Raw genomic sequence first — 12,418 nt, 5'->3', positions numbered from 1 at the left:
TACCAACTGTTAAGCTGCCACTGGCACACAGAACAACCGCACCCATTTTACTGCGGTGTCTCAAAGTTTTAACATACCAATGTCAGTCTGAGCGTGCACTAACAACGTTGCTTTTTCTTGCTTGAAGAACTGAATTTAGAATAGAATCATTTTGGTTGGAAGAGACCTAAACGCACCTGGGTCTGATCTTCCATCAGACACACTGCACGCCTCCCCACCGGTACAGTTTTCTACAGCTCCACATCCCGACAGGTCCGTGTGCGAATACGTGAGCCGGGCAGCGCTCAGCCCTGCGGGAACGACTCCACCGAGAGCAGGAGCCGCCACGTTCTGAGCACGCAGGGGAGTCCAGGGAAGACACCTCCTACCCTGCCCGGGCGCCGGGGCTACTCACACGTGTGCCTCGCCAGGGAGTAATTGGACCCGCCGCTGGTCAGACCGAAGCCCTCGGGAATCTGGCTGGAGCTCCGCGGCCGCGTGAGCAGCTTCGGCGGCTCGATCTCGGCCCCGAACTCGGCGCCGATCACGCCCAGCAGGACGATGGCCGTCGCCTGCTTCCGCCGCTCCTCGTACGATGTCGACATCTTCTTCATTTGGGGGAGGCTGGACAGACAACCTGCCGTGAAAAGGAAGAAACGTGAGGAAAAAGCAAAAGCAGGGGTTCTCATTAATATTGCAAACGACGTTGTGTTTCCCAGTAAAACAAGAGAGGTTTCCATTTAACTTAAATCACATCTTCAGGACCATTACTGCCCTTACCTGGATTTTTGGCTGGTGAAGATGATTCCATTTTACTTTTCAAAACGTACAGCGCATGACAAAAGTCTAAACACCAGCTATTTCCAGGCCTGTCTCCAATGAAACCCACCCCCCAAAAACAATCAGGATACCACAGGAAAAGAGAGCCACCAGAGAACTGCCTAATTTATATTTCAGATCCACAAAATCCTGGCGCCGCACGTCTCCCTCCGCTCCCGAAGCTCAGGCGGCTGGGCAGGAACGGCGCAGAACCCACCGGGAAGGGAACCAGGTTCAGAACCTGCCTCTGAGAACCCTCGCGGTGCAGGGAACGCGCTGCGCAGGGACAGCGACGTGCGGCCGGGGAGGGGAACCACGGCCGGCTCAACAATGGCAGGGGAGGAAAGAAAGGAGAGGAGAAAATCAATAGGAACTGCCTGAAGAGAAAGAAAGATGAAAATGGGCTGGAACAGACAAAGCCAAACATGTAACAGTTTTAATCAGTTAGTGACGGCTCAGTCCAGTCCCGCCATCTGCAGACACCGGCTCCTCGTTACCGCTCGCACATGGGCCCCGCGCCGTCCCCACGGGGCACCGGGGGTCCCGCACACCCCGTCTGGGGTGTCCCCACCCAGGGCCACCGTCAGCCCAGGTGCTCAGCCCCAGCCCGCCTGACCGCTCGGATCAAGATGAATTGGTGCTGACTCCTGATCCAAGATTGTTTTATAGTGTTTAATTTCGTCTCTTCCCCTGCTTGGATGAGCACAGCCCCGGCTGTGGATTTCTATTCTAATGCAGCGCAGCAGGCGCTGGCCAGGCCACCAGCAGCTGCCGGGCAGGGCTGGGGACGCCATGGATGGCGAGTGGTGACCTGCTGTGGGCTGAGGAACCCACCCGCGGGCTGACCGCAAAGCCGCCCCGCGGGCTGACCGCAAAGCCGCCCCGCGGGCTGACCGCAAAGCCGCCCCGCGGGCTGACCGCAAAGCCGCCCCGCGGGCTGACCGCAAAGCCGCCCCGCGGGCTGCTTCCAGGTGGAAACTGGTGCTGCACCGGCCCACCTTTCGCTTGATTCCAGCAAGGTGAAGTTGGCCCTTCGCTGGATCCCGAAAGACGGATTTCGGAGCATCCTTCAAATGACAGGCCTGGCTCAGCAGAACTTTCCTGTTCCAACGTGAACGGCAGACGCTGACCCAGCAGGTGGCCCCGAGCCCCGCGCTGACCCACGGCGGGACAGGAGCTCCCTCGGTGCACAGCACACGATGCTGCGTTCAGTGTGACAGCCCGGTAAGGCTGTAATGAACACAGGATCCGGATTGCCCAGCTCCAGCGCCCGACGCGGAGCAGACAGCTCTTGAGGAGCCAAACAATCAGTTCCAACCTGAACGCGGTAGGAAATGTCCTCAGAGGGTTCCATGAGCGATGTGGTGTGTGACAGTGTCTATCCTGCTCACTGCTGTAACGGGGCATTTTCTGCCTCAAAAACCACCCAAATAAAACCAAGAAACTATAAAAACACCAAACCAAACCAACAACCAACCCCAAACCCCAACCCTCTCCCCACTGACATCCCTTCCCAAAACCTCCACCTGATAGAGAAAAAACCCTCTAAATATTTTTGCCCCCCATCCCTTTTATTTTTTAATTACTAGCAGAAACATACAGTTAATTGCAATGATTTCCTACAAATAAACTGACAGCCAGTTGGGAGATGTTCAAATGAAATAACGTCTATAGAAGCAGTCCTTCCCACACCTTCATTTGTCTCAGGAAAATGCGGTATTTTCTCAGCGCGACGTGTCTCCGTTTAATCATGCTAAAGGGTGACACACAGATCCATTTTCTTGACAGGACGGTTGATCACCCTATCACAGTGAGAAAATTAATAACCTCAAATAGCTCTATGTGGAAAACAGAAGCTGCCCTGCTGGAAGGACAAAAACCCTCCTGCATTTCAGCTGTAAAAATAACACAGCTCCCGCCGCACGCACCCCAGAGAAACCCGCGGCGCCCACCTTCCATAGCCCAAAATATCTCCATCTGTGAGAATTACACGTGCACAACTGCTGAGAGGAGCCACCCTCACAGATACAGCAGGAAGCGCATTTAGGAAGCATTTAAAACACAGGTAAAATCTTTCTGAAGTTTAAATTGTTTAAAAGGCTGTGAGGTATCAATCAGTTCATTTAAAAAACAGAGTGCAGCCACGAGGTCAGGCTGAACCTAACAGTTTGAAGCACTTTACTAAATAACTAAAGATCGCGTTAATTGGCTTTGCACAGTTCTTGGGTAAAATTAATTTTATCCTAGCTTACAATAAAAGGATTAAAAGACAAATGAAGTTGTGCAGGTTTAAGCGGAGCGGGGATCAATGGATTTGAGCGAGGGCTGAGCGCGGCCGGGCTGGGTGTGCTCGGCGCTGGCGCTGCCCACGCAGCAGCGTCCTGGGACACGGGCTCCGGCTCTTCAGCCCCCTTCCTCTCCCTTTCAGGTCTGACAAAACACACACTTCAATCCAGAGAGTCCTCGGTCCTTCCACGTGACGCCAGGGAGGACACAAACACCCAAAATGGGCTGAGACAACCTATCGGCAACAACCACTCACATCGGGAGCTGTCAGCGTTCCTCTGCGCTGGAGGGACACGGTGAAAGAACGCACAGGAGCTATGGGAGACAGCTTTGCTTCATCCTGGCTGTCAACAACTGACAATACTTCATGTCAAGTGTACTATTTTCCTACACTAAATACATTCACATAAAGCTGCTTTGCTGGTGACCTAGAGAGGAAACAGCAGAAACCTTTCAGAAAACTGTACGCTAAACATGCCTAGGAGAAATACCTTTCCCTTTAATAGCTCAGGGTTCTTAAACCAAAGCCATGCTGCGTGTTTGCCTACAATTCTAGTTTTTAAGCTACCTACAGAAGAATAATTACAGTCATTTCAGCGCCTCCTGAAAGCTCACAAGAAATCTGAACCGAAAAATACGATGAGGAAATAACAACAGAAAGCGCTCAGGAGAAAAAGGCAGCAGGGCTGCTGGGTGCTGGGCAGCGCGGCCACTGCTGCAGAGGCAGCTCCCTCCTCCGGCGCCGCCGAGAAGGGCTGGGGACGCGCTGGGGACACGCGGCCATGCCGACAGCTCACCAACGAGCTCCTCGCAATATAGCGCTACACAAATATTCAGTGGCCCCACACAGTTTAGCTTAGTTCACAAAGTTTTTTCTTTGGAGCATCTTATTGCTATTTTCAGTCTTTTCTTCATGGATAGTGAAATAATATCCGTGAACACGGACACCTGACACGTTCCCGAAGCTGTGACCCTCACCCTTACAAACCAGAACCACTCCATAGGCTTCAATAGACCTGAGATCCACACAATCCAGTTCGTAATAAATCTTGTTACTGTTCCCATAATTGAGACAAGAACCAAAACCAAACTGCGCTGCAGCTTTACCCAGATATAGTTGGAATGCACACCGTTGGAATGACACCTATGCAATAACAGAAGTAGAGGCATTTTAGTGTCATAGTAATTAGTATTTTTCAATGAAATCTGTGTTTGCCAAAGGTATCTGCTAAAGCACTGTCAGCCAGGGAAGGGGCCACACGAGAACCAACACGTTCTATGAGGACTTCCCGCACGTGTCTATTGTTCTCACTGATAAGGTACACATATTTTAAAATAGAGATATGTATGTGTTTAGATAGCCAAAAAGCGCTTGGTAAAACTGCTTGAAACCGGATTTAGGTAAGGACGAGTGGAAGAACTGCTCTGGAATAAAACCAAAGGCTGTTTATTGGGGGTTGGTTTTGTTTTCCTCCCTATTGGCACACTGAGCTGATTTCTTTGGTAACACCTGTCCTGCTGTTTTCTTTTTGTGTCTGCACAAAGTATTTGAAAATACCCCACCTCATTTTGTACCGTTTCACAGGACACGTCCAGCACACAGGTCTGTTCACCGCCGGCTGGGTGCTGCTAAGGGCAGGACACGGCTGCTCTGCTTTGGCACGGTATTCCCCAGCGATGCCCGCAATGCGGCTGCAGACGGGAGACCCAGAAACCCCTCACGGTGAACAACAGCACTGATCAGGTAAGCACTGAATACTGGTTTTAGAGATGGCTGGAGCCACAAAAACATTTACAGAAAATGAAAGAAGGTTCACCTTTGTTAAGCGTTTCCTGTAAGGCCTTGTCTCAAACCAAAGGTCTGAGCACAGGGAGGTCGGAGCCCCCAGATCATCCTCACCATACGCCGTGAAACACGCTGCTGAAAAACCCAACGTGCTTCTTCATTAGAAATGGTCATTTTCAGGCTAACAAACCCTGTCGGGAACCCGTTTGCCTCCAAGCAAAGCGCTACAGAGCGGCTCCCGGCAGCCCAAGGGTTAAGCCGCTGATTTTCTGCTGTGGAGGTGGTGCTATTTTAAGCCAATGGTGTGTTTAAATCCAGCCCGACATCGATCCAGCTGCTCTGCTCAAGGTGAGACCAAATCAACCTGTCGGGAGCTCTGAGCAGCGGGCCTGGTGGTGCTCGAATGCTCAGCGTCCCCAGCCCCGCACCCGCGCTAAATCAGCAGCAGATCGCACCGGAATCAGCCCAAAGCCTGGCTCAGCACAAAGCCCCGCTTAAACCTACCCATGGATTATACATATTGGCTCCTTTCGTGCAGTTACTGACTGGCCTCGCCGCAACTTTCCTGCAGGAGGAAACACTGATGTGAGCGCCAATTAGTACCTTCTAACGAGGCGATATGAAACCAGCAGCAAACTGATGCCGTGTCCACAACCGCGGTCCTGACGCTGCTGCTGTCAGTCACCGTCTGCATTGACTGAAAACCCCCACACCTTTAACAGCTACACCTGAAGCAAGTAAAGCAACAACACATTTGATTTTGGAGCACACCGAGAGAGCTTTCCCTGCCTTGTCTCACCAATAAACAGCCCTTTTTCAGGGGTGCTCAAAGTGTCAAAAAGCAAGTGTACTGGAAGTATCTAATCAACTAAAGCCTGATGAATGCAAATACACGGTATTATTTTCAACAGCTGTTAACAAGAGATAAATGTATTGTTGAGTTTTGGATCTCTCTAGACATAGGTAAGACTTCAGTAACACCAGAACAGATCTGCACTTCACATTCTAACGTATGATTACTATTTTATTGAAAGGAACGTTAAGAGTAGAACTATTTTACATGATAACCATTTTGAAACCTAACGGCAACTTTTCTGACGCTTTATGAAAAGATGTTGCTCCTATTGGAAATCAATAGGAAGGCTGAAGAAATTAGATAGCTGTGATTTGCCAGGAAATCAATAAGAAATAGAGCGATATTAGAATCCACGTTCTTTCACTTCTACATATTAAAATTCGACCCGCAGGTGAACAAAACTTCACGAATTTATGGGTGACGTGAGGTGCCATTGTATTTTTCTGAGGTACCTATCGTACCCTGTCTGACAATGTAAGGTATTTTGCTTTTAACACCTTCCTGATTTTGACAGATTAAAATACACTCCTGCTGCTTAAAGGCATTATTTGAAATGATCGAATGCTTGTTCACCAACATGCTGTGGCACAGCAAATCCCCGCTGACTGCTTATTTGCGGGTGTCTCCTATTGTCGGTTTGCACCAGCCATCCCGGGGGGTGTTTCAGGCGCAAAGGCACCGAACCTGCCCGCGGGGACACCCCGAAACATCAATGGCCAAAGGGAAGCTTCCAGCACCCCTCAGCACGGGAGTCCACGCACACGGTCAGACACAGCCCAGGGTTCATTTATTGCTTGTTTAGCAACACAGAGAGCCTTTAGACCAGTGTTCTTCCATAGGCACACACATCTTGTTCGAGCCGTAGCAGACCTTACCTCGCAGGGGATCATTGGAGCCGGGGGTTCCCGACGCGGGGCCGCGGCGGCGCGGGCCGCGCTGAACACACACCACGCTCCGTTTGCCTTTCAGTCAATTAAGCTTTAAGCTGTCAGCAAACAAGACTTTTAAGTTAATTTTGAATGGCCACAAATCAAGCTGAAGGTTGTGAAAGGGCACGCTCGCATGCCGGCATGAAAAAGGCACTTTAATTGCCTCTGAATAGCTATTATATGCTGCAATTTGCCTATTGAATCTTAGATGATCTATTTATTTAGCAAAGTGCAAAGACTGGTGAAAGAATTTAGTGCGTCAACTTTAATCACCTTCTCTCTTGCCTAAGTAGGTAACATTAAAGTTTTTGCATATAAGAAGCACAATTGGAAGGATAATGTTTTAGCACAGTTCAATACGGTTGCATTATATTTTATTTTTGAATGGTTACAGCTGTCCAAACTACAGCTGGAGTGTGGAACAAGTCATTTCCAGTGCTATAAAGTATCGCTGTTTTTTTAATCACAAATAATTGGCTGATTAACAATCCCTGCAGTTCCTAAAGCACCCGCAGCTCCACTGCGTGGTGAGAGATGCTCCATACCCACACAGCAAAGTCTGCCCACGTTTGGGTCTTTTCATAAGCTATATGTAATTTTAATTGAAACGGGGCTTGACGTTTTAAACCTTATTTAACATCTATGGCACTTTTCACCAGCAAGTCTAAAACTGTAAATTAAACAAGCACAGAGGTTTCAGGTCTTTGCTTTCCATCACCACTTCACGGCTGGGGAACCAGTGTCACCTCAGCAATAACACCGCCAGCGCACGACTGTTATTACTCCTGTCAATGCAGGAAATTCCTATTCTGCAGTGAAGTTACCGGATTACAGGTGGAAAAGAGCTTACTTGTTGCATAAAGCAGACAGCGACCTCGAACCACAAATGCCCAGTAAACTTACACAACAAAAGCCTTCCCAGATTTCAGAAGTTGCTTCCAACACTAAGGGAAATCTTAAAGAACTTGTAGGTTATATTTACTAATATACTGGTCATCAATTACGTGTTTCGTGTAATAGTAAATAGCACAAGATATTCGCAATGTCCACACGGAGCGCCCAGGAAACCCCACGCTGCAGCCTCTCTGCCTGACGAAGACGAGCAGGCAGAAGGGCACAATTAAGGTGTGAATAGTTTTCTAAGACAAAGAGAACTCACTTTTCCCATTCAACGGGATTTCTGAGAGCAGCTGTGGCACAAAGGGAGAGGGGGCAGCGCTGGCAGCAGACATCTGCCACCACCCACAGCACACACACAGCGGGGTCCGCACTCCACAACAGCACGCAAAGCGCACACCGACCTCCACGTGCACATGGATAATAATACACCACCTAAGAACTAGTTTAAAACTAGCCGGTGCTCACCTGCGGTGGTGCCGTCCCAGCCCACGCAAAGCCGGTGTTCCCGTGCCGGTGCTCACCTGCGGCGGTGCCGTCCCAGCCCACCCAAAGCCGGTGTTCCCGTGCCAGTGCTCACCTGCGGCGGTGCCGTCCCAGCCCACGCAAAGCCGGCGTTCCCGTGCCGGTGCTCACCTGCGGCGGTGCCGTCCCAGCCCACGCAAAGCTGGCGTTCCCGTGCCGGTGCTCACCTGCGGCGGTGCCGTCCCAGCCCACCCAAAGCCGGCGTTCCCGTGCCAGCGCTCACCTGTGGCAGTGCCGTCCCAGCCCACCCAAAGCCGGTGTTCCCGTGCCGGCGCTCACCTGCGGCGATGTCGTCGTCGGCCAGGTCGTGCTCCTCCTCCTGCGCCTTGGCCTCGGCGCCCAGCGTGTCCGGGCTGGCGCTGCCGGGCTGCACGGCCTCCGTGGGCACCCCCGCTGAAACAAGCAGACACCCGCTACAGTCAGTGAACAACACTCCCAGAGCAGGAAAATCAAATCGTCTTGTGCTACTGCGAACCATGCAGTGCAACTCCACAAAACAGACAAAGCAAAGAGCAACCGCCTTCCCGTTTCCCTTCATACTGTATACACAAACATCCCTTAAAAGTCCTTTCCACACTGTAAATATCTCTCGGGTTTTATTCTTTTTCTGTCATCTTCCAGCAGCATTAAAAATATTAGATACACTTATTACACACTAACAACCATATACACTGGTATTAGAAACTTACACCTTTATTACAATTTAATCTTTACTGCAGCACTCTAAGCTTATTATTCATTTGATACACTGAAACGCTGCAGCACAAAATTATTTGCCTTATCCCTTTCAGCTCTTTTAAGTCAAACCTTGCACAAGCAAGATGATCAACCACCAACATAAACAGCAAAGTCTTTGGGGTCCAATCAAACTGCCTTTAATTCAATGAGATCTTCCATTTTAATTGGTGGAAGTTTTACTCAATTAACCTAGCTCTAAGTAAAACTTTCAAACAGAAATATAAGCCTACCAGAAATACATTCATAAAACTGAAACCAGCACATTTATGACAGGCTTTTCATGTGTATTTTGCTTTCCAGTGATAACACGAATGACTACTTGAAGCAGTCCGAAGAGCCACGGTTTAAGGCTGTTTATCTAAACGCCTGTAACGCCTCGGCAGCGCGGGCCGCAGCGGCGCGGTGCTCCTGGCACACCGAGGTGCAGGGGCAGAGCCGCAGGGACCGGCATTAATTCCCCCCGCGTCGCGGCCATCGATCCGACCCGCCGGCTGCAGCGCAGCCCGCGCACAAAGGCCGGGCCCAGAGAACTCTGCCTTTCCGTTAAAGCCACAGTGGCCATTTTTCTATCTGCAGCAGCATCACAGATTTGAGAATGTGCCTGTTCCTCATTGCAGAGCCGGCATGCATGCCGTGTCCCACCACACAGCCCAACCCAACCAACGCTCATGCTAACCGAGGTAAAACATCTTAAACAGAAGCATGATATTCAGCAAAGAAATCCCTGGGAAAAGAGAATTTAATTTGCAGAATGCATTTGATGCTGAAGATGGTCCCTGCTCTTTAAACTCGGCAGGTAGGGAAGGGCAGCAGCATTTTTCCCTTTCTGGACGTCACCTGAAAACACGTCCCCGCGGCAAACACCCCAGGATGACCAGCATCTCAGGAACAATTGTGTGCTGTGAAAATGAGGGGCAGACAAGGCCAGGGCAAATATTTACAGTCGATTGACATAATCTTGGTAGCTGCAAGATGAAGCTTTGGAAGCTTAACTGTTCTCCTCCCTGCGGGAACCTGAAAAGCACCCGCATCTGCAGCATCTCCGTGAGGTTTAACTCACGGCACCGCTCACCCAGCCGCTGACGCGGGCTCGACAGGCTGACACGCCACTTTGGGACTGCAGGGCACAACCTAACCCCAGACTTCTTGCTCCCCGCACACGGCGATGTGAAGCTCAGGGCAACGTGTCCAAGCAGGAGCCGCCTGTATGCTGGAGACCAAAGGGTAAAGAGCCTCTGCCCCCTATTAGTGATCACCGCTTGTTTTAATCAAAACAAACCTGTTAATGGGTAAGGGAAACACTCCACATCATGCACGTGAGAACTACTGCAGAGTAACGACGTGTGCTGGACACAAATATGCTGCTATTAACTTCTGCCCCTGCATCCAGAGGCAAAACAGAGACAAGTGGAGGATGAAGGAATCAAAGCAATATTTATCCTTCATATTTCTTCTCCTTTTGTGGTATAAAACTACTCTGCTCAGAAGTTCATAAGTAATTCTTATCCCCTTCAATTCCTCCCCAGACCTTTTTAAAATACATCTTGCAATGTAACTAATATGCACACTTTACTGACAGCAGCACCTTTGCAGCTCCTTATTTTGTTTCTCATATCATCATTATTATTCTTCAGGGTGTCGGCATCTTTACATCCATTCATACGGACAATAAGACTATCAAATGCCTCCTCAGCCCTGTCATTCAGGAGAATCAAACTCTGTAACCTTAATTCACATCGTTTATTTATATTAACTGTGTTGAAAACTAACTCCAATTTGCTAGTCGTCAGCTGTTCGACAGGTAAAGGGCAACTCCAGTTGTATTCTACAAACTGAGTCTGGCTGACCTCAGAATCAATTACAAATGACCCGAACACCCAAAAGGTGAATGGCGGCTGTGCCCGTGCACACACCGCACTCACTGCGCGGCGCACAACCCCGTGCAGCACCGTCCCCGACCAGGCACACGCTGTAATCAGCAACAGCTCCATCTCACCAACAAATCCTCAACATGGCTTTAAATAACTGCTTCCGTGTCATTTACACATTCCATTTAGATTTAATAACATTATTACGCATCTCTCAAAAATCAATTGGTGTTTAATAGAGATCTTTCTCTGAACAGAAACCACACTCGTCAGTGGAAAGAGAATCTCATCTTCAAGAAAGATGAACACCTACAACTTAGAAGCAAATGTTCTCATCCATGAAAGCATGAATTTCTACCGGTTTGTTATGTCAGGCAGATGCTTTTGGACATTATTGTACAAAGGCAAGTTTGTAGCTGGATAACTGACTGGAGTATCTCATGATGCTGACAGATCTTCCAAGAACAAACTCTTAGAGTCTGTACAACCTCTGCTTTAATATCAATTAATAAAACAAAAACACTTTGGAGAAAAATACAGCAGCTTAGTGGTCAGCAGTTATTTAATGTATTAATATCTGGCAAGCAGTGGCTGCAAACACCAGCCCAGGCAGCAGCTGTATCCAGTGCTGCGCAGATGCTGATGGACACACACGGCACCAGCTCCTTCCAGAGGCCTTTTACACTCCTGGGGTGCCCAAGGATCCTTTATAACAATTCCTGTTATCTAATTAGACATTATTTGAAAAGCAATGTCAGTGTTTGCCCACCAGTACCTTGTGATGTTATCGGCCATTTTCACAGCAGGTTTCTTCCCTGAAAACTCCAAAGTACAGCCCAGCCCCGCAATGGCAGGGATGGTTTGCAGGAGTCTCCGGTCCCGACAACACGTACCCGAGTGGTCGATTTACCTAATCAACATCAGTGGCTTCACGATTGTGAAATTACTTGGAAAACGTCAAGAAACTTTTCTATATAACCTTAGATTTTTTCCCCCTAGATTGCAGCACTGTTCATGAGTGTACAATGTTTCCTAAGTTTTTAAAAATTCTAGTAACCAAGGTATTTAGCAGCTTAACAGGGCATTACTCACGCGATATCACGCTGTCGATGTACTGCGGTAAGTACGGAGCCCAGGCGTCGATGGTCTCCTTGCGCCCCGCCTGCTCGATGCGCCGGAGCTCGGCCAGCAGCAAGGCCTGCGCCGCCTCCCTCACCTGCAACGCAACCCAGCGCCACAGCTCAGACACACACGCTCAGAAACACGTCACCTTTAGTCTAAAAGATCCAACATGCAAGGATAAAAACACTTGTGGCCAAAGGGAATATAAATACACTCCGCTGATGCATAAGGATATGTGGTAACCAGACTCGTGTTGCTCACACGTTGTAATGAGCTTGCAGCAGTTCCCCCGGGGAAGCCATCTGAGCACACATCCCTCCCGCACAGGACCCCCCGTGTCCCCGTCACCCAAACACCCGCTGACAAACCTCCTACTGGCTGCCGCAGAGACGCTCCAAAATGGAAAGCAACTCAGCAGCCTCTTGAAAAATACGAGGTAAGGTTTTTTTAATTCTAATAAGATTCTTAATGGAATCACCGTAGTTTTTAATTTCTGAAAATACGTATAGTGTCCAGAAAGTGGAAAAAAGTATTTAAATGTGATCACTTCTTCAACATTTTGACAGGTTAACTGGAAAATTAACTTACTGAATCTGATATAAAACCTGCAGGA

The 12,418-nt window shown here is 49.2% G+C and overlaps 1 protein-coding gene across 4 annotated transcripts in view; it reads right to left on the bottom strand.

Moving 5' to 3' along the window:
* Positions 1-12,418, bottom strand: part of WDR7 (WD repeat domain 7) — a 60,391-nt gene that overhangs the window by 21,429 nt on the left and 26,544 nt on the right. For all 4 annotated transcript variants that reach the window (XM_080363150.1, XM_080363148.1, XM_080363149.1 and 1 more), the window contains 3 exons: positions 11,776-11,899; positions 8,357-8,470; positions 395-616 (listed from right to left, as the gene is read on the bottom strand). In XM_080363150.1, coding sequence (XP_080219276.1) covers positions 395-616; positions 8,357-8,470; positions 11,776-11,899 — 460 coding nt within the window. The remainder of the gene's footprint in view (positions 1-394; positions 617-8,356; positions 8,471-11,775; positions 11,900-12,418) is intronic.

This window comes from Nesoenas mayeri (genome assembly GCF_963082525.1).
Source record: "Nesoenas mayeri genome assembly, chromosome: Z".
In the NCBI taxonomy this organism is placed as follows: Eukaryota; Metazoa; Chordata; class Aves; order Columbiformes; family Columbidae; genus Nesoenas; species Nesoenas mayeri.
The sequence above is the reverse complement of the archived record's forward strand: the minus strand, read 5'-3'. Positions and strand labels throughout refer to the sequence as shown.